Source organism: Oncorhynchus gorbuscha, linkage group LG09 (assembly GCF_021184085.1).
Source record: "Oncorhynchus gorbuscha isolate QuinsamMale2020 ecotype Even-year linkage group LG09, OgorEven_v1.0, whole genome shotgun sequence".
NCBI classification, from domain to species: Eukaryota; Metazoa; Chordata; class Actinopteri; order Salmoniformes; family Salmonidae; genus Oncorhynchus; species Oncorhynchus gorbuscha.
In genome coordinates, this window is record NC_060181.1 from 73,272,698 (window position 1) to 73,295,695 (window position 22,998).

General features: G+C 41.5%; 1 protein-coding gene across 5 annotated transcripts in view; it reads right to left on the reverse strand.

Annotated features, from left to right (window-relative positions):
* LOC124044034 (calcium/calmodulin-dependent 3',5'-cyclic nucleotide phosphodiesterase 1A-like) overlaps positions 1 to 22,998 on the reverse strand; it is a 76,137-nt gene that overhangs the window by 18,511 nt on the left and 34,628 nt on the right. For 4 of the 5 annotated variants that reach the window (XM_046363352.1, XM_046363349.1, XM_046363348.1 and 1 more), the window contains 4 exons: positions 5,466 to 5,579; positions 3,179 to 3,361; positions 1,640 to 1,706; positions 1,070 to 1,186 (listed from right to left, as the gene is read on the reverse strand). In XM_046363352.1, the coding sequence (XP_046219308.1) occupies positions 1,070 to 1,186; positions 1,640 to 1,706; positions 3,179 to 3,361; positions 5,466 to 5,579 (481 nt within the window). Of the gene's footprint in view, positions 1 to 1,069; positions 1,187 to 1,639; positions 1,707 to 3,178; positions 3,362 to 5,465; positions 5,580 to 16,987; positions 17,148 to 22,998 lie in introns of those variants that run through there. The other variant, XM_046363353.1, reaches the window with a different exon arrangement.

Genomic DNA, 22,998 nt, shown 5'->3' on the forward strand with positions numbered 1-22,998 from the left:
TGTCCTTTGACAGCTCTTTGGTCTTGGCCATAGTGGAGTTTGGAGTGTGACTGTTTGAGGTTGTGGACAGGTGTCTTTTATACTGATAACAAGTTCAAACAGGTGCCAATAATACAGGTAACGAGTGGAGGACAGAGGAGCCTCTTAAAGAAGAAGTTACAGGTCTGTGAGAGCCAGAAATCTTGCTTGTTTGTAGGTGACCAAATACTTATTTTCCACCATAATTTGCAAATAAATTCATTAAAAATACTAAAATGTGATTTTCTGGATCTAATTTTGTCTGTCACGGGCCTCTCATCTTTTTAAGTGGGAGAACTTGCACAATTGGTGGCTAAATACTTTTTTGCCCCACTGTATATCTCGAACCTAAAAAGGTTATTTGGCTGTCCCCATAGGAAGAACCCTTTTTCGTTCCAGGTAGAACCCTTTTGGTTCCAGATAGAACCCTTTTAGGTTCCATGTAGAGCCCTTTCTACAGAGGGTTCTACATGGAAACAAAAAGGGTTCTCCTATGGGGACCGCCGAAGAACCCTTTTGGAACCCTTTTTTCTAAGAGTGAATGTAGCCCTTCAAGTAAAGGTAACCATATTATCATAGGATTAAAATATAATCCTGACATTCAGATCAAAGCACAGTGACTGTATGTGTCTGTGATAATCTCACCACTTGTCTAACAGAGGACATGTAGAAAATATTGTATAAAACCAGAAAAAGAGATGAGGACAGAGAACAGAAACAGTGTGAGGTTGAGTGCATATGTCTTCCTCTGAGGTACTCAGACCAGAGGCCTGTGGTGTAGAACAGAGGACAGAGTACCACACACACACACACACACACACACACACACACACACACACACACACACACACACACACACACACACACACACACACACACACACACACACACACACACACACACACACACACACACACACACACACACACACACACACACACAGAGGCTTGGGGTATAGAACAGGCTGAGAGGGTGATTAGGAAGAACGCTTAGTCAACAAACAAACAACAAACACCCTAATTATAGAGTAAGAGACTGAATAGAGACTAACCCTGAAGCGGTTGATCAGGTCATATCGGGTGAGCAGTTCGTAGACCAGGAACTTTAATGCGTGTTCACTGCTGGCCTCGTGAAGCACAAACACATCAAAGGACCAGTTATCTACATCCTGTAAACAATAAGATGTCAGGGATGATGACAGCACAGAATTAAATAGAACACATTGTGTTCTATAATAAAACACATATTGATTATCATCGCTATGAATGTCAGAATATGATGTTATGATAAAGTTTAAAATAGCTGTAAAATCAGGTACATCTTGTACAGATGTAATAAAGCCTTTATTCTGCAATGATTATGCAAGATATAACAGTTTATCTATTTAATGTTTTAGGATGTCATCATTCCTATCTCAAAGTGTAGCTTGACTGATATCATCATCTTTCATTTCTCATAGGTCTGGTTTCCCGGACACAGATTAAGCAAGACAAGAGATTCCCAAATTAGCAAGATTTTTTCTTGTCCAGGACTGGGCTGAATCTGTATCTGGGAAACCAGTCCCTAGTGTATGATGTATAAAAGTAATAGGAATGCTATAGTAATATGACATATCAGGCACCTTCAAAGCAGCGATGGCAGCTGGAGGGTACGTCAATCCAGCCATGTTAGATGTCCGCCTGTACATCCTGAAGATAGGTACACAACCATTAGGTGGTTAGACAATAGAACTGTGATGCACCCAGCGGCCACATCGGGTTGAAATAATGTTATGATGAACACTGCTTGTAATGATTTCATTTCAATGAGTTTTGCCCACTGGGGCAGCTCCTGTACATGTACTTTGTATACATAGAAAACTGTACACACAGACAACAAACAACAGCTGATGATTTCAATTGTATTCTTCCCACTATGGTATCAAAATGCTACAGTCACATAATGCCACAATGCCTCAGTTTTCAACGATTACCAGTAATGGGATCAACAGTAATTTAATTTTTTTAAAGATTAAAGGCTTTTGAGCATGCATTCTTTGCAGATTACGAATATTTTGGCACTGGACAGAACTGAACCAAAGGCTGGATGTTGAAAGGGGTGAGGGGAGGGATGAGACAGGGCTGTTAAATAAGGCCAAAGAAAGACTGTATTTGGGCTTTGGCAACAACGACAAAGAAAGGTGTGACATGTCGGAAGCCCAGCCAAGTTATCTCTGTTGGTCAAGAGTTGTGCACTATATAGGGAATAGGTTGCAATTTGGGATGTATCCTACATCTAGTTTATAAAAGAGAAGGAGAATCTGCCAGGCTGGGCTTTGACTGTATTCTCTTCTCTCGTCTCCTCTGAGAGTGTTTTCAGTCATAGACCAGTTCATTTTTCTCAGGGGAATCTGGGCTGAAGAGACCATACTCTCTGACACAGACATATTGTATAACTATAAAGACAGATCTTACTATGGAATATGGACATACATTTTATAACTCAAATTCTAATGTTGTCCACAAAAGAAGAAACCATCCAAACCTGTTGTTTGACACATTTGAATAATATACTAAGCAATGTACATTCTAACTGTTGAACTGAGAATGCCTGCATTGTGGATTCCATTTTGGAATATTAATTTCAGGAGATACTGTAGCCTAGTAGTTTCCATGGAAATAAAAGTGAGACACATGACATAGCAACAGCTCTTGAGAAGATTTGAGACACCTTGCTGAATATGATGTTTATGTATTCATGTTAGTGCCCACTGTAAGTAAGAATTCACTATTGACCATTTTTATTGACTGGTAGAATGACAATTAATACTATTAGACTACAAGCGAAAGCAATTGAGGGAAGCTCATTGCTCAATATTATTTATGTATTCATGTTTGTGCACACTTACTGGAAAGTTTTTTTAAATAACCATTGTTCTAAGGCAGAATGACAGTTACGTGTTTTATTTTAAGAGCAACACAAGAAGTTCTAACAAGAGCTTCTAACAAAAGTGTTAATGGTTTGATGGTATGTTTTTTTTTTTACTTAAATGTATCTGCATACTTATCAATGTAGATAGCCTACTGTAATTCTTTGTTTATTTTCCCATATATCATAAAAGTACATCCTCCAGTACCTCTTGACTGTGGTTGTGTGTGTGCATCTGTGTATAGGTTTGTACCTCTCGACAAAGATGCCAGCCTGCACGGCATGCACGATGCTCTTGAACCGTGGTTTCTCCTCGGGTCGTCTCCTGACCACGCCCATCTTCCTGGTGAAGGTCGAGGCCAGCCAATCCCGCACCTCCATTGGAACAGAGTCCGTCTGGATGTCACTGAGCTCATCCTCAGTGTCCAGAAGACGCCTGTGAGGGGGAGGGACAAGGGACAAGGGACAGTCAGACTCCAGGTCACTCGGAACACACAAATGTAACAGTCCCATACTACCTGATATTCACCTGTTATATACCTGTAACAGTGTCACATTCCCTGTCATTCACTTTTTACCCATAAATTGTATAGCTTACATTCCCTGCAAAAGTATGCTAAATGTCACTCACACTAATAGCATGTACTGTCGCTAATAAAAGTGTGATTTGTTTCCATTGCTGACTGTGATGTGAAGAGATGAGAGGCCAGGTCTTGTAAATGCCTGTTTACCTGTCCTGGTATGTAGCCCCTGAACCATCATCCTCACTATGTGAACCCCAGTAAATGTCATTCTGAAGGCTGAATGGACTTCTTAAGTGTTAACTGACAGGCTCTCTTTCCATTGCAATTTGTTTAGCTGAGGAAACCGCCTTGGTGAATTATTAACCGTAAAACAGATCCTCAGCTGTAATGAGAAAGAAAATGTGGCCAATGAAGGAAAAGGGAGGCAGATATTTTGAATGTTGTGATTTTAGAATGTCAACATTAGGTTAGACGCTAACGTAAGGAAATGAGGCTTACGGAATCACGATAAGGGTGCAGGACTTCCTTCTGCAAGTAATTATTCTGAAATTGTAAAACCGGGCTACCTTGAAAATAAATGATCATATATTATGATAATGGAAAATGCAATTACTACACAAATATGATTAAATCAAAGTCGGCATCCAAAATGGCACCCTATTATTGCACTGATGTAGGGGAAGGGTTCTGCATTGAACCCAAAAAGGTTCTACCTGGAACCAAAAAGAGTTCCTCTACGGGGACATCCAAAGAGTGTAGATAGTAAATAAGGTGCCATTTGGGGGGGGGGGGGTGAGCTCTGCAATCAGACTACAGGCTATGCAACACCTGCTTATCACTGGAGAGCCCAACTGAGCTGACTCACTCTGCAGTCTGTATCAACAACTACAGCCACAACAACCCAGACTGAGAGGGATGTATGGCTCAGTAAGACTTTAGTTTTATAGTCTCCTCCATGGAGAGATGGAAAACTTCACACGTGGAGTTTAAGAAGTAAAGTATGGAGTGCTCCTTCGAGTAATCGGACGTTCCCCCATGACGGGGGAGACACCCAGAGAGAAGTGAGACATCCGGAGAGAAGTGAGACACCCAGAGAGAAGTGAGACACCCAGAGAGAAGTGAGACACCCAGAGAGAAGTGAGACATCCAGAGAGAAGCGAGACACCCAGAGAGAAGTGAGACACCCAGAGAGAAGTGAGACACCCAGAGAGAAGTGAGACATCCAGAGAGAAGTGAGACACCCAGAGAGAAGTGAGACATCCAGAGAGAAGTGAGACACCCAGAGAGAAGTGAGACACCCAGAGAGAAGTGAGACACCCAGAGAGAAGTGAGACACCAAGAGAGAAGTGAGACATCCAGAGAGAAGTGAGACATCCAGAGAGAAGTGAGACACCCAGAGAGAAGTGAGACACCCAGAGAGAAGTGAGACATCCAGAGAGAAGTGAGACATCCAGAGAGAAGTGAGACACCCAGAGAGAAGTGAGACATCCAGAGAGAAGTGAGATACCCAGAGAGAAGTGAGACATCCAGAGAGAAGTGAGACATCCAGAGAGAAGTGAGATACCCAGAGAGAAGTGAGACATCCAGAGAGAAGTGAGACACCCAGAGAGAAGTGAGACACCCAGAGAGAAGTGAGACATCCAGAGAGAAGTGAGATACCCAGAGAGAAGTGAGACATCCAGAGAGAAGTGAGACATCCAGAGAGAAGTGAGACACCCAGAGAGAACTGAAGGACATTGATCAGCAGACACAAATACACAGTTTGCAAAGAAAAAGTATATTTTCAAACTGTGTGAGCTAAGGCACCAAAACAGAGTAGTACTGCACTTGTGGTACACCACTGGTTGCACAGCACTCGATTTATCAAGGAATTTAATTATCAGAATAGGTTACTATCTATGAGTACCATATTTTATGTGAGTTGTATTTGTGCAGTTATTTCCCATACCTTTAACGGTGCAGAGTGCAAAATGTTAGATGTAGTTATTGAATTGAATTCAGCTGAAATGCACTCACCTGGTTTCATCAATATAGACTGCCTCTAGAACAGAGGCTGCATACTCTATATTCTTCCTCAGGTCCACCACGTTCACTTCTCCCTTGTCTAGTTGCTTCACCAGGCATCTCAATCTGCAAAGAGGAAGTTGGATTCAAGTTTCATCTTCATATATGAGCTCATGAACACTGGATAACTCGACAGTCTCTGAGCTGGTCTTATCAAATAAAACGTTATTGGTTGCGTACACATATTTTGCAGATGTTATGGTGCAGCTAAATGCTTATGTTTCTAGCTCCAACAGTGCAGTAATACCTAACAATACACACAAATCCCGCCACAAATGCAATATGAAGGAAAGAAATTCCACAAATTAACTTTTAACAAAGGCGCAACTGTAATTGAAATGCATTTCAGGTGACTACATCATGAAGCTGGTTGAGAGAATGCCAAGAGTGTGCAAAGTTGTTATCAAGGCAAATGGTGGCTACTTTGAAGATTCTAAAATATTTTTTGATTTGTTTAACACCTTTTTGGTTACTACATGATTCCATATGTGTTATTTCGTAGTTTTGATGCCTTCTATTATTCTACAATGAAGAAAATAGTAAAACATAAAGAATGAGATTTGAATGAGTAGGTGTGTCCAAACTTTTGACTGGAACTGTATATATTTCTTACATTTCTTATTTGTTTTTTTTTGTTGTTGTTTTTTGGGGGGGGTGTATTGTTTTGCAATATTAGGTATTGCTGCACTGTATATAATGGTGTGAAATAGACAGTATGAACAATTTATAGAAAAGGTATGTACAGCATTAGTTACAGTGGGGCAAAAAAGTATTTAGTCAGCCACCAATTGTGCAAGTTCCCCACTTAAAAAGATGAGAGAGGCCTGTAATTCTCATAATAGGTACACTTCAACTATGACAGACAAAATGAGAAAAAAAATTCCTGAAAATCAAATTGTAGGATTTTTTATGAATTTATTTGCAAAATAACTCACAGTTATATGTGCATACATTTTAAGTACGGGTGATCCCAGGAGGCATACCCACAACTCTGGCGTTGCAAGCACCATGCTCTACCAACTGAGCTACAAAGGACCAAGGGCAATATAGGATGAGCTTCGACTAGAACACAGTATATACATATGAAGTGGGTAAAACAGTATGTAAACATTATTCAAGTGTGTGTGTGTGTGTGTGTGTGTGTGTGTGTGTGTGTGTGTGTGTGTGTGTGTGTGTGTGTGTGTGTGTGTGTGTGTGTGTGTGTGTGTGTGTGTGTGTGTGTGTGTGTGTGTGTGTGTGTGTGTGTGTGTGTGTGTGTTAGACATCCAGAGAACTAGCACCACTGAACTACAACCGCCTGATCAACAAAGCTTAGAAAGTCAGTGAAGCCTTTGGTATTGGTCTCATACAGATCTTTAAATATTTACCACGGGACTAGTGCATCATTAAAAACAACAGGGGATTGACACTGTGCCATGGTTCGCCTCGGTGGGCACACAGACTATCACCAAACACCAGACGCCCAACCAACCCTCAGCAAAATGACTTGGTATGTGTCCCAAATGGCACCCTATTCCCCATATAGTGCACTAATTTTGACCAGAGGGCCTGTAGTGTACTACATAGGGGATAGGGGATGACATTTGGGATGCAAACCTACTGTAAGATCCCTGCTGCAAGGCAAGACCATAAGAGGAGCATCTGTTTTCAATCTGTGGTGTTATTATGTGAAAATCTGTAACAGAGGAGGATTCAGAAGTATTGAAGTGTTATTGACATGTGGTTTTATATGAACACATAATCCTAAACCCAAGCTGTCAAAACAACAGGATCAACTGACTGAAAGCCAGGATACAATACAGAAAACACACACACACACACACACACACACACACACACACACACACACACACACACACACACACACACACACACACACACACACACACACACACACACACACACACACACACACACACACACACACACACACACACACACACACACACACACACACACACACACACACACACACACACACACACACAATACAGTACGGAAAACAACTAATGCATCTGCATGCAAAGTGAGCAGGAGAAAGCCATTTGCGAAGTGAGCAGAATGTATGTAGTAGAGAGACTGATAAGCCTGGGACTTTATTGGGCCTTTACTGTGGGCTTGTTTGCCTTATCTAGTCATTTTTTCTCCTTCTCGCTAGTCTTTCCTTCTTTTGTCTTCAGAGGGGAAACACAGCAGGATACCGCTCTGCCAGTCAAAATGAGTGAGCAAAGTGCCAAGTCTATACTATTCTATCACAGGCGGCAACTTAATTGGAGAGGACAGGCTCATAGAAATGGCTGGAATGGAGTAAATGAAATGGCATTGACATATCAAACACATGGTTTCCTAGTGCTGATACCATTCCGTTCACTCCATTCCGGCAGGGAAGCCTAGTGGTTAGAGCTTTAGACTAGTAACCGGAAGGTTGCAAGTTCAAATCCCTAAGCTGACAAGGTACAAATCTGTCGTTCTGCCCCTGAACAGGCAGTTAACCCACTGTTCCTAGGCCGTCATTGAAAATAAGAATTTGTTCTTAACTGACTTGCCTAGTTAAATAAAGGTAAAATTTAAAAAAATCATCAAGACATTATTATGATCCGTCCTCCCCTCACCAGCCTCCTGTGTATTATATTGTGCTCAGTGTTAATTGAAAATCCGACTGACTACTATTGGCAAACTGCCACCCCCAGCATTGGTTTGTTCTGTAAGCAACAACAAGACAAATGCCTAGAAGCAGCTCAAACATGGTGAACTCAGCCTACATTGAAGTGACCGTAAATAGTGACACCTGTTGCACCTAATAGTGTTCTGTAATATCAAAATATTTCAATACATGACTAATGAGGATGCAGAAAGTAAACATTTGCCTTGCATAATCAAGCTGTAGACAGCCATCTCTTCCACATTGTCAACTGCCTGTGATATTACATCTACTGTTGCATTTAGCCTGATATAGTATCTGGTGCACTTTGGATGAGAGTGAGATGCAGCCAGGGTGAGAGTTGGCAACAGTCCCTCAAAACAACTGTCTCTCCAACTCACTTATCACACATTCAGTAGCAACAGGTTTCCACAGACCAGGGTCTGATTTCAAAAAGTGCCTCAGAGTCGGAGTGCTAGGGCAGGTCCCCCCTGTCTATATAATCATATGTACTATGATCTAAAAGGCTAAACTGATCCTAGATCAGCACACATACTCTGAAATTCTTTGTGAATATTGTCACAGACACAGCGTTTAGACTACAGTTTGAAACCACTGAAACCATGGGAATAGTTCATGTGTAGTGGGTGGGGGAATAACAACAGGGCTATTCCCCCACAGTGTTTCCAGCCTAGGTTTATCAATCATATGACCTTTTCCTCTGTCACTCCCCACAGCACTGGCCTGATGTCTTCCATCTCACACACCCTGGATTAGACCAATCACACAGCAGATAAATATAAATAGTGGCCCTGATTGGTGGATCTATCTGGGTCACAATAATACAACCGTGTCTTTGGAAGCAAGCGAAAATGACTTTTTTCATGTGATTTCAGTATGTTTCAGTATAGGTTAGCATATGATAAAAGATTCTGAATAAAGTGGCAGTATGTTAATAGTTGAAACAGCCACAAAGGTAGCAGTATTGAGATATTTCTTAAGAAATAGAAAAAACATAGACTTTACAATGGTAAAGGGACTAAAGACAGGTCAAACATGTTACAACAAGTTCAGTTGTATAAGCACGTGCCATATCTTTCTCAACAACTGGGTTGCTTATCTGAGTTCACATGAGCTCTTGGAAACTTTGTTTGACAATTTGGTCAAGTAGAAAACCCAAGACATCTGGACAACTCTCAGATGATGTTGTACAGTAATAATGTTTTAAACACTCACATACAGATGTAGGATCTTAATTTGATAACTATTTTGTTGATGAGAATTTTCCTGTACAGCTGGAAATGCAAACTTGTAGTATTTTCAAGGTTTAAAAAGGCTTCTAAAGTTTGTAATTTCCACTTTGAAATGTCAGACTTGATTTGCCCTAACATGTCAAATGTATCAACCCCTACAAAAAATGCCCATCAATTATAATGCACATAATAATTCACATTTCCTGTAGCAAACGTGATCAAATTAAGATCCTACTGCTGCAGGATACATCCCAAAGTACACCCTATTCCCTACAGAGTGCACAACATTTGACCACAGTCCTATGGCACTGGTCAAAAGTAGTGCACTATGTAGGCAATAGGGTTCCATTTGGGACACAACAATAGCCTTATCTTTGCTTTCCAGGACTTCAACTCAGAGCTCAATATAATGAGAACCTAACTTCATGTGTTGACATATATTATCCTGTTACTGTGACTGTGAAATAACCATAATACATATTTAGAGTATATTCGTCATAGAACTATATAGACTACAGTACATACTGTAAGAGGACCCTTACATGCTGACCAGACCGGACACATCGCGTGCACGAGCGTCGCAAATTAAATTTAGAAATCCATGTTATTCAATTATTGTGCCAACGAGCGTCTGCGACACCAAGGGCTAAAATAGAACTCATTCCTATTTCTGACGCAGATTGCGCTGAAAGTCCTGCCTCTCCCATCTCCTCATTGGTTTATAGAAGCAGGTACCCATGTGCCATCTCCTCATTGGTTATACCCACATGGGTGACTGAAAGACTAACTGTTTTGCTGGTAGTTGTGGTAATACAATGAAAGTTTAGATGCAATCACCATATAAATTAACCGATGAAAAAGCCTGGAAGGAGGAGAGATAACTGGAAACGATTCGGTTGGCCATTTTATGTGTGGATTAATTGTAGGAGTAGAGGTCCTTGTGTATTTCAGGTAAAATAACAACTCAATGTTTATATCCCTGGACAAATTAGCTAGCAACAGCAAGCTAGCTAAATAGGACAAATTAACGTTAGCTAGCAAGTGCAAGCTAACTAGCTAAATTGCCATACATTATTAATGATTTTCGACCTTTCCCCAAATGAATGTCATTGGTTCAGAGTTTGTTTTGATATTTTAACCTGCCTGTCGTGATCGCGTTTGGTGTAGGGGGGCAAAATAAATGTATGCACGATGGCGCATGCGCGCAGCAGGTTTGGGTTCCGTGTTAGGGACCTGTGTGAGGTTTTTAAAGAATGAAAATTAAGTAAGTAAAAAATTTGCCAGGGTCCGATTAAAATAGGCTTTATGTGAAACTGTATCGCTTTCAGGAACTTCTTTCTGAGCTGGGCCTCCAAGAAGTACAAACAAAGGCATAGGGGGATGTCTGATTTTAGCTGTATCCAATTGGACATGTCAGACTTACAAGAGAGCATTTTCCCATGAGTTAACTGTGTCCTCCTCCTTGGAAGGGACTAATGCCGTCACCGGGGCCCAGACTGGGGCCCCAGAGGGCACAGTGACAGGGCTGGAATAGAGCTGAGGCACCCTGCCTTGCTCCTCTCTGCCGCCTGCTCTGCCAACCTCTCAGACAGACTGATCCAACATTCCTCACCCCTGAAGATGGCACCCACAGGACTACTTTATGACCCGATAACGACCCGTTTCCAAGAAACAGCGGTGGATGATTGCTACTACATTTCATGTATGAAAAAAGAAAAAGTCCAGACTCTCTGCAGTATGTTGTCTGACTGTGAACTAGACTGGTTTTGTGCATCATTTATTTCAACAAATAAACAGATCTGTACCCTGGTGGTGCCCCAGGCACACAGAGGCTAAACGAGAATGCTTGTCATGTTGCTAAGAAATCCAAATGGCACCCTATTCCCTATTTAGTGCATTACTTTATGGGGTCATTTGGGATACTACCACTGTGTTTGACTGGTTGTCTTTAATGGCTCCTCAATAAACTAATTCTCATGCTTTCAGATTGCAAACAACATGGTCTCACAGAGGGGATCTATTGATGGCAATAAAAATAACATCCCTGTATGATACAGGCTATTACCAAAACAGAAATTTAGTCTGTGTAATTTAATGTGTTGATCCATGAAAAAAACGTAATCAAAACAACCTACAGTACATTATACTTTGGAATGTTTTTGCTGTACATTTTTAAATAACACTATGTAAGGGAAACAAACCAAACTCCGATGTAAGCTGGTGAGTTTTACAACCGGCTTACCATTCAAGGCTCCATCATTCTGACAAGTGAGTGGTTCCAGCGCTCTTGGTGGCTTTCCAATTCAGACGCTCAAGTTTTTTTTTTTAAACGGTCATTCACTGGCCTATAAACACACTTGGTGGGGACAGGGCCTTGTTGTGTTATGTTAACACTGGTCTGAGCCTGGGCCTACTTTCTGCTTTCTACAAACCTGCAGGCCTCCTAACTGACACTGGGTCTCTCCAATTCAAACATGTTCACGGAACCTCTGCTAAAACCTTCTGACAAAAGAAATCTGGTGTTGATAGTGATATGTTTGACAGCCCTATAGATTTCAGTATAGGGACAGACAGACTCTCTAACTGAAACAGGGACAGTTCAACTCAAACATGTTCACAGGAATGGGGTTTAAAACAAGCTGACAAAAGCTATTTCCATCCGATGTATGTTGCAGACATATGTTGCAAACCCTAACCATAAATAACCCTTACCATTAACCTGTCTCTAACCCTATCCATGCTATGTGACATATAGGCTAACTAGTATGTTATAAGTAATATGTCAGTTTGAGGATAATGGTTTATTTCATGTGTAAAAAAAAAGTAAAAGGAAATGAATTGTCACAAACACCAGATAGCTGCAGTGAAATGTGTTGTTTTACAGGGTCAGCCATGGTAGTACAGCACCCCTGGAGCAAATTAGGGTTAAGTGCCTTGCTCAAGGTCACACCGACAATTTTTTCACCTTGTTGGCTACTATCTCAACTAAAAGACTGAATTACAGTAACACATAGGCTACACATACAATAAACACATTTAAGTTAATAAGATTAGATATAACAAATTGAACAATGTCAAAAAGTATGGGAGTTAAGGCAGGAGAATGGAGGCAGGAGAATGGAGGTAGAACGGTCAGAGGCGATGGAGAGAGGAGGGAGCATCTATTATGTGACATAAAGCTAGAATAGTTAAATATCACTATTTTGACATTCTAATGAGACCAGGCAGTTATAACTAAACAAAAAGGTATTTTCTCTGGCTTGCCACATTTTTCATAACTTTATTTTAGATAATATCACCCATATAACACGCTTCTGGTTTATTCTGAATTGTAAACTGGCCTCTTGGGTGGTCCATAAATGGATCTCACGTCTGTTCTAATCCTAGTTTGGCACAACAGACAGAGACAAAATCCTACACTCTGACCAGTATCTCTGTTGGACATCTCATCCCACAAGTCAACAGAGATTTCAGTTTCTCACAGGGCCAACAGAGGTTCCATAGTCTCACCATCCCTGGTTCCACCTCTGGTTCAGTCGGTGTGACTAGAGGGTAATTACACCAGTCTCCTGGGTGATACATGATAAATCAGACTCCCTCATCTCTCTGTTATCATCCTGTTCTCCCCCTCCCTCCCCCTCCTCCCTCCAGCCCTCCCTCACCTCTGTGTTATCAACCTCCTTTTCAGTTTTGTTCTATTTGTAATGGGAGGGCTAAGACTCCATAAACTCTCATTACATGAAGGATAACCTACTGCAAAGTACACTGTAAATCCTGGCACGTCAAACACCCACACACAAACAGCAGTTCCCCATAATCCCATTATAGCAGATGACTATTCTGAGGGGTGCTGGCTGTACTGTAAGTTGAAAAGCAGGCCATGGGGTCAGTGTTTTCAGAGTTGACACACACACACACACACACACACACACACACACACACACACACACACACACACACACACACACACACACACACACACACACACACACACACACACACACACACACACACACACACACACACACACACACACACACACACACACACACACACACGGCCATATGAAAAACAGATAATGCTCTCTGGGAAATGTCAGAGGCCTCTCTCTCTCAGCTCAAAACCCTCTGTAGTCATCTTTGATGGAGATGGAGAGAGGTCATTTAACTGTTTGCCAGCCATTTTCCTGACAGCTGAGGTGAATTATATCATAACACTAGACCCGCACACACACACACACACGACAGATCTCCTAACTGTGATGGTCAGACTGTAGCCATTTGAGATGGACAGGGAAGTACATTTATGTAGATCATATTTGGCTCGCAATTCCACAGCCACAGCCGAGTAACAAGAAGTTACAGCTGGCTGCAGAAGTAGGTCAGAAGTTGGCGTTGTTATATACTTTGGTACTTTATTTCCAACCCAGATGATACACAAGGCCTGACGACAAGGGGAAACCAGACAGCTGTTTTCTGTTATACAATAGCAGAGCAAAATGTGCTTCATGTGTGCTAGCTTTAGCACAGGCATAAACCATGATCATCTCAAGTGGAGCCTTAACTGAACTTTTCTAACCACAGAGGGGAAACTATTCGCTCTTTGTCTTTCAAATCTCCAAAGAATGATATCAGTCTCAGCTCTGTCCCTGGCTAAATTAAGGAACTAATAACAAACTTAATTCAATAAAATGATCAATGTTGTTTTACAGTTTTGCAGCAAAGGGTGATTTGAAGACCTGCCAAGAAATACTCTATTGTTTTCTCTAATTTTGTGAATTGTGCTGAGAAAATAGTTTTAATATGATCTTGGTCAAGCTTATCTACCTTGGTGTTTGAGATAGTGTCGATCTCCTGGACTGTTTTCTGTAGCTCTGAACCCTACACCCCTTTAGTCCCAGGATGCAGTCACAAAGGGTCACTGCTGTTTGGTTGGTGTGTGTGTGTGTGTGTCCTGACCAACATGTTTGTTTGGTCCCTCTCGTCTCACAGTAAACATCATGCTATTTATTCATCTGAGTCCCATATGGCACCCTACTCACTTTATGGTGCACTACTTTTATGGTCTCTGGTCAAAGTTAGTGCATTATATAGGGAATAGGGTGCCATTTGGGATACAAACATATTCAGCCATGATGATCCAGTACAGATGTCATGTTGCCCCTCTAGTCCCTATACTCTTCCTGTCTATCCACTGGGAAGTGCAGCCTCGGATGTCAGTTGTTAAACTGTACTATACTCACTTGGCAGAAATCTCAGATCAATTGGTAAACTCTGATTTACCACACCAAAATACCTATTTGCGCCTCTACCGGATGGAAACTACAATTGTAATGGCTGTGCTCAATGCAAAGGCACTTTCAAATGTAGATCCTTCAAACACCCTCAAACAGGCAAACAGATCCCAATCAAAGGTGTTATCATGTGCTCCACAAAGGCAGTTATTTATCTTATAACTTGTTCTTGTGGTAAAAATGATGTGGGTAAAACACTCCCTGTCTAGGAGAGGGGGTGATCTTGACAATGTATTGTTAAAACGAGAGGCTGCTTGGATGTTTCATTTAAAGACCCCCTCTCTCTTGCTCCCTTCAGTGTCAATGTAGACTTTGATCTGAAGCCATTCTTGCGATTACTATCCATTGTAAAATATTTCTATGCCTATGTAGCCAAATTGTATCTATGACTGTATGTTATTCATTCATGCCTTTTACATGTTCTATTTATATCTGTAAATCAACCAATGAAATCAAGCCACTCCCGGCCATGATTACAGACACCTGTGTGTGTCCTTTCAAAGTATATAAACTAGTGACCAGCAGTGTTTGTCATTATACCCTAATGAACACAGCTCTTCTGTCAAAACGTTGGTTATTCAATTATTGTATCTGAGCTCCTAGAGTCTGCTCCTCTCCTTTTCTTTTTCAGTTGTAATACTGTAACCAAAAGATAGTGTGCCTCATTTCCAGTCCAGAGACATGGCTTGATTCAAAGAGAGAGTGTGTGTGAACATGTGTGTGTGTATATGTGTATGTGTGTATGAGTCAGAAAGCAAGTCTTCCCATGCAGACAGTCTTCCCATCATAATCAAAGCCTGGAAAGTGCTCGGGGGGCTAGCGGAGGATTAGGGCACCATGGGTTGACTAAGGAACATGACAACCCCACAAGACTCCACAGGACCCACAAGACTCCAGAGGAGTCCATGAGACCCACAAGACCCCACAGTACTCCAGGGGACCCCATGGGACCCTTGTAATCCACAAGACCCCACAGCAACCCGCAGGCCCCACAAGACTTAAGGAAGAGAGTCCCCCTCCATATTATGGGGTCACTAGTTCAGTATGGGCTCAGGACTCAACAATCCAAGAAACATAAGCGACAACACCACCCAGATACATGACGTAGAAGTATTTGGGAAATTACTGATGTTCTCAAACTAGGACTGGACACCCCCACAGGACCCTGCTGGACGGCCCGCAGTAGATCAAGGAGAAGAAAAAACATCAAAACAATACCACTCAGATTACAGTCTATATTAATTTCCATGGTGGAATCTATTCATAGAGGTGACTTGGGAAATGACAGCTTTTTCCAAGCTCAGTCCTGACTGACAGAGCAGAGGCATCCTTCCTGAACAATGTGACAACATAGTCCTGAGAAACACGTACCTTCATTTTGTCAGACTATGTCAGACTCAGCACAGATTAATTCTGAACAATGTGAGAACACTTCCTACCCCTGAGATACAAGTGCTTTAAAACATCTTTAAAACAGCAGTTCATGAAGCGAAGTAGCTGCTAAATATTGATGTGCCCTGACTAACTCTGTAAGAGCAGAGCAGAGAGAGGGACCTGTTACACAGCTGCATTTCTTTACCAGCCCTCTCTCCTTCCCTCCCTCCTTTCCTCCCTCCCCGTTTTACATGCTAAGAAGCTATTAGCAACCTGCGTCTAATAACCGTCAGGGCCAATGAACCATGCCACAATGCTCTGCTTTTAATGACCGTCGAACCACAACAGAGACAGACAGGAGTAGTTACTCCACTTCCTACTCCTTAGAACACACACACACACACACACACACACACACACACACACACACACACACACACACACACACACACACACACACACACACACACACACACACACACACACACACACACACACACACACACACACACACACACACACACACACACACACACAGATATTGGAAAGTGTGCTATAACAGCGAGAGAGAGCTCTGGGAATTATAATCCAGCCATGAGATAGGACTATGATTACTGCAACAACATAGCTAGTGTAGTTATGCCAACGGAACTGACACAGTCCGGATCATCAGGCAGAAAGAGTAGGCAGGTGAAACAGCCTTTAATATGATCCTTCACACTCCACAGGAGCAGGAGCAAGACAGATAAGACAGGCAGATAGGTAGACAGACCACACAAGTAGATTGATATGATCCTTCACCCTCAACAAGAACAGCACAGGAAAGAGAAACAGAAGAGAGGCAGGTACAGTAGGTAGAGAGACCTAGTAGTAGTAGTTTTCTGGGGACGGACAGTTGCTCTTTCTGTCTTACCTGAAGACGGGTCTGTGGAGAAGCTTCCTCTTGATCGTGACATACTCTTCCATTTAAAGTGTGAGCCCAGGCTGGGCTGGGTTGGGGATAGGAGCAGGGAGCTCTGTGTGAGGCTGGGCTGTCCCCCAGCTGCTCCTCTCCTTACGTTGCACTGTGCTGCTCTGAGACAACTGGTCCTGCCTGGTCCCTGCTAGTCCCCCTAGTCCCTGGTCCTGCCCTCTCCCTCTCCCTCTTTCCCTTTCTCTACTCCCTTTCTCTGCTTTCTCTAAAAGACCAATGAGAAAGGCCATAGAGGACACATCACAGTGTTGCTCTCCTAGTCTCAGACTAGGAGAGAACCAGGGGAACAATCCCAAACAACCACAAACAGGTAATCGAAAGAACCCAAAAGTACCCAAAACAACCACAAACAAATCCCAAACACGTACCTCTGGACTCCTGTGTGTGTGTGTGTGCGTGTGTGTGAGCAATAGAACAGTTCCATCAACAGGAGATATTTAGAACCCTGAAGCAGCCCCCTTATCACCAAACTTCATCACATACCGAATGTTTTGGGGTCTGCTGCCTCAACTTCAAGGCGTCCCGTGTGAGCAGATCTTTTTAAACAAGCTGTTAAGCAAATGTTTTATATAGTAATTAATGAAGATGGATAGAGGCTGGTTAGAGGGGCTGGCTAAACATCAATACATGGTCATTAAATCACAATATGTCTTTTATTTTGCCAGGATGATGTGTGGATGGTGCAATGCAGAGCAAAGTACAGTATAGTAGCGTAGAGTAGAGTACAGTACAGTAGTGTAAAGTACAGTAGAATAAAGTAATGTAGAGTAAAGTAGCGTAAAGTACAGTACATTAAAGTAGCGTAAAGTACAGTACAGTAGAGTAAAGTAGCGTAGAGTAGAGTAAGGGAGTTGGGAGTGTGTGTGTCCGTATGTATATGTGTGTGTAGGGAGGACCACAGAGCGGCGGGAGGCCTTGCGGTGCTTTAATCAACAGATGATATGGTTGTTTAACTTACTGAATGTGAAGTTGAGGCACGCTTTCTCACCCCAACCCAGCTGGAGGAAACTGATGATAAACATCACCAACACTGGGGATGTTTCCAAATGGCACTCTATTCCCTACATAGTGCAATACATTTGATCAAAGCCCTATGGTCCCTGGTCAAATGTAGCGCACTATATAGGGAATATGGTGCCATTTGGGACTCTGAGAGGGCCATTCCTCCTGGAGGTGGAAACAAACACTCAAACACTAACAAACACTCAAACACTATCATCTGATGGAAGACAACCCTCACACACACACACACACACACACACACACACACACACACACACACACACACACACACACACACACACACACACACACACACACACACACACACACACACACACACACACACACACACACACACACACACACACACACACACACACACACACACACACACACACACACACACACACACACACACAGAGAGAGAGAGAGAAATGTGGGTTTTGGGGTAAAAGCAAGCAACAGTCCAACAAGAAGTCTCAACTTCAGGAAAATACAATACTTGACAAATACATTGAAGTGCACAAAAAAGTTCCAACTAGTCTGTCACTCAAATACTGATTGATTATATTATTTTGACTGTATTCAAAATGAGCTTGACAAACAGAAATGATTATGCCAAAAAATGTAAGTCATTCAAGTGAATCAACTTTACACTACAAACTGAAAACAACGCAGCCATAAACAACACGTACTTTGTCAACAATTCATCAGTCAGTAAATCAACAATATTTCCCACACATATTGAGGTGTTCTAATGAGTGGGTGCCCTTTAAAACAGTTACCTGTCCAAAATTGTAAATCAGTAACGTAACTTTTGGAATACCCAAACTCAGCAACGTAATCAGATTATATTGTGTTACTTTTAGATTACTTTCCCCTTAAGAGGCATTAGAAGACAAAAATACATAACTGGCAATACATGGATGTTACATTTTACTTTATTGGTTGGTTATGTAGGCTTCTTCTAACCCATTCCTTTCTACTACATATAATAATACAATTAAATATGGAAGTATAAATTTGTCAAATTGTTTTACCTGAGCATAACTCCAAAACTAAGGACTTATTAGCCCTACACTGTTGTTTATCATTTTTGTTGTCATGGTGGACTGATTGGGCTTGTTGATTCGAGATTAAAAATAAATGCTGCGCTCATGGAATGGCATGCTTTGAGTACTGAAGTAGCGTAAAGTATAGTACTATTCACTGAAAAGTGCTATTTACATGTGAAAAATGTATGCCATATGCTGAATTTGCTGAAGGCCTATGGTTTACCTTATTGTTGGTGACACTTTGATGTATTGATAATATGCAGCTGTTTAAAGGTCAAATCCACAAATGAAACAATAACAAAACGGTCGCCCTGCCCCTGTTTTGGTAAAAAGCTGAGATATGGGCCTGGAGAAATGTAACCACTCTCAGAATTATTGTTTTAACCATGTTATGAGGTTATACCGTGTTTGTTTGTAAATATTATAAATGTAAACATTGGAGAAAAACAAGCTTATATGTTTGGTTCTCATGAAACAATGGATATACAGTACCAGTCAAAAGTTTGGACATACCTAATCATTCAAGGTTTTTCTTTATGTTTACTATTTTCTACATTGTATAATATTAGTGAAGACCTCAAAACTATGAAATAACACCTATGAAATCATGTGGTAACCCAAAAATATTTGAGATTCTTCAAAGTATCCCCCCTTTGCCTTGATGACAGCTTTGCACACTCTTGGCATTCTCTCAACCAGCTTCACCTGGAATGCTTCTCCAACAGTCTTGAAGGAGTTCCCACATATGTTGAACACTTGTTGGCTGCTTTTCCTTCACTCTGCGGTCCAAATCATTCCAAACCTTCTCATTTGGGTCGAAGTTGGGTGATTGTGGAGGCCAGGTCATCTGATGCAGCACTCCATCACCCTCCTTCGTGGTCTTATAGCCCTAACACAGCCTGGATGTGTGTTGGGTCATTGTCCTGTTGAAAAACAAATGATAGTCCCACTAAGCGCAAACCAGATGGGATGGCATATCGCTGTAGAATGCTGTGGTAGCCATGCTGGTTAAGTATGTTTTGAATTCTAAGTAAATCACTAACACTGTCACCAGCAAAGCACCCCCACACCTCCTCCTCCATGCTTCACGATGGGAATCACACATGTGGAGGTCATCCATTTACCTACTCTGCATCTCACAAAGACACAGCGGTTGGAAACGAAAATCTCCAATTTGGACTCATCAGACCAGATTTCCACCGGCCTAATGTCCATTGCTCATGTTTCTTGGCCCACGCAAGTCTCTCTTTCTTATTGGTGTCATTTAGCAGAGGTTTCTTGGCAGCAATTTGACCATGAAGCCCTGATTCACGCAGTCTTTTGTGAACAGTTGATGTTGAGATGTGTCTTACTTGAACTCTGTGAAGCAGTTATTTGGGCTGCAATCTGAGGTGCAGTTAAATCTAATGAATTTATCCTCTGCAGCAGAGGTATCTCTGTGTCTTCCTTTCCTGTGGCGGTCCTCATGAGACCCAGTTTCATCACAGTGCTTGATGGTTTTTGCAACTGTACTTGAAACGTTCAAAGTTCTTGACATTTTCTGCATTGCCTGACCTTCATGTCTTAAATGATCTTTGCTTATTTGAGCTGTTCTTGCCATAATATGGGCTTGGTCTTTTACCAAGTAGGGCTATCTTCTGTATACTAAATTGTCACAACACAACTGTTTTGCCCAAACGCATTAAGAATGAAAGAAATTCCAGAAATTAACTTTCAACAAGGCACACCTGTTAATAGAAATGCATTCCAGGTGACTACCTCATGAAGCTGGTTGAGAGAATGCCACGAGTGTTCTATTGGAGGTGTACATGTGGATGTATTTCAAGGCCTACCTTCAAACTCAGTGCCTCTTTGCTTGACATCATGTGAGAATCAAAAGAAATCAGCCAAGAACTCAGAAAAAAAGTGTAGACCTCCACAAGTCTGGTTCAGCCTTGGGAGCAATTTCCAAACGCCTGAAGGTACCACGTTCAGCTGTACAAACAATTGTACGCAAGTATAAACACCATGGGAGCACACAGCCGTCATACCGCTCAGGAAGGAGACGCGTTCTGTCTCCTAGAGATGAACGTATTTTGGTGCGAAAAGTGCAAATCAATTCCAGAACAACAGTAAAGGACCTTGTCAATATGCTGGAGGAAACAGGCACAAAGTATCTATATCCACAGTAAAACGAGTCCTATATAAACATAACCTGAAAGGCCGCTCAGCAAGGAAGAAGACACTGCTCCAAAAACGCCATAAAAAAGCCAGACAACAGTTTGCAACTGCACATGGGGACAAAGATCGTACCTTTTGGAGAAATATCCTCTGGTCTGATGAAACAAAAATAGAACTGTTTGGCCATAATGACCATCCTTATATGTTTGGAGGATAAAGGGGGAGGCTTGCAAGCCGAAGAACACCATCTCAACCGTCAAGCACGGGGGTGGCAGCATCATGTTGTGTGGGTGCTTTGCTGCAGGAGGGACTGGTGCACTTCACAAAATAGATGGCATCATGAGGAAGGAAATTATGTAGATATATTGAAGCAACATCTCAAGACATCAATCAGGAAGTTCAAATTTAGTCGCTTCCAAATGGACAATGACCCCAAGCATACTTCCAAAGTTGTAGCAAAATGGCTTAAGGACAACAAAGACAAGGAATTGGAGTAGCCATCACAAAGCCCTGACCTCAATCCTATAGAAAATTTGTGGGCTGAACTGAAAAAACCGTGTGCGAGCAAGGAGGCCTACAAACGTGACTCAGTTACACCAGCTGTGTCAAGAGGAATGGGCCAAAATTCACCCAACTTATTGTAGGAAGCTTGTGGAAGGCTACCCGAAATGTTTGACCCAAGTTAAACAATATAAAGGTGATGCTACCAAATGCTAATTGAGTGTATGTTAACTTCTGACCCACTGGGAATGTGATGAAAGCTGAAATAAATAATATAAGCTGAAATAAATAATTCTCTCTACTATTATTCCGACAGTTCACATTCTTAAATTAAAGTGGTGATCCTAACTGATCTAAGACAGGGACTTTTTTCTAGGATTAAAGTAATTGTGGAAAAACTGAGTTTAAATGTATTTGGCTAACTTCAGGATACAACTGTATATAAATATAATTTATACGTCCACAAAATGGATGTAGCATCTACAGATTTCCCCTTTAAGCCTATCAAAAGTGCGCAAGTTTGAGCATGCGTACATTAGACCTATAGATACAGTGCCTTGCGAAAGTATTCGGCCCTCTTGACTTTTGCGACCTTTTGCCACATTTCAGGCTTCAAACATAAAGATATAAAACAATTTTTTTTGTGAAGAATCAACAACAAGTGGGACACAATCATGAAGTGGAACGACATAATAATTTTGCACGCCCAATTTTTCAGTTTTTGATTTGTTAAAAAAGTTTGAAATATCCAATAAATGTCGTTCCACTTCATGATTGTGTCCCACTTGTTGTTGATTCTTCACAAAAAAATACAGTTTTATATCTTTATGTTTGAAGCCTGAATTGTGGCAAAAGGTCGCAAAGTTCAAGGGGGCTGAATACTTTCGCAAGGCACTGTATATTTTTTTTTATCAGCATAAATTAGATTGAGAAATAAAAGCCCCACTTTTATTCCATAGGCTGGGATCCGCACTATGCAGCTGTTACAAGAGCATATTTTTACTGGCTGTACACTGGTTTAAAAAATAATGATTGAAAGGCACCTTAAACTTCTTGAATTCAACCATTATTGGGTTCAAATACACATTTTGATTTGTGAACTGCCATCCACAACAACATAAGGTGCAAATAGCCAAATGAGAGAGCAGCAGCGTGATTCACATAAATGCGCTAGATATCAATAATAAGTTATATCCATATAACCATAGACTACACCCCTGCTGTCATCCTTAC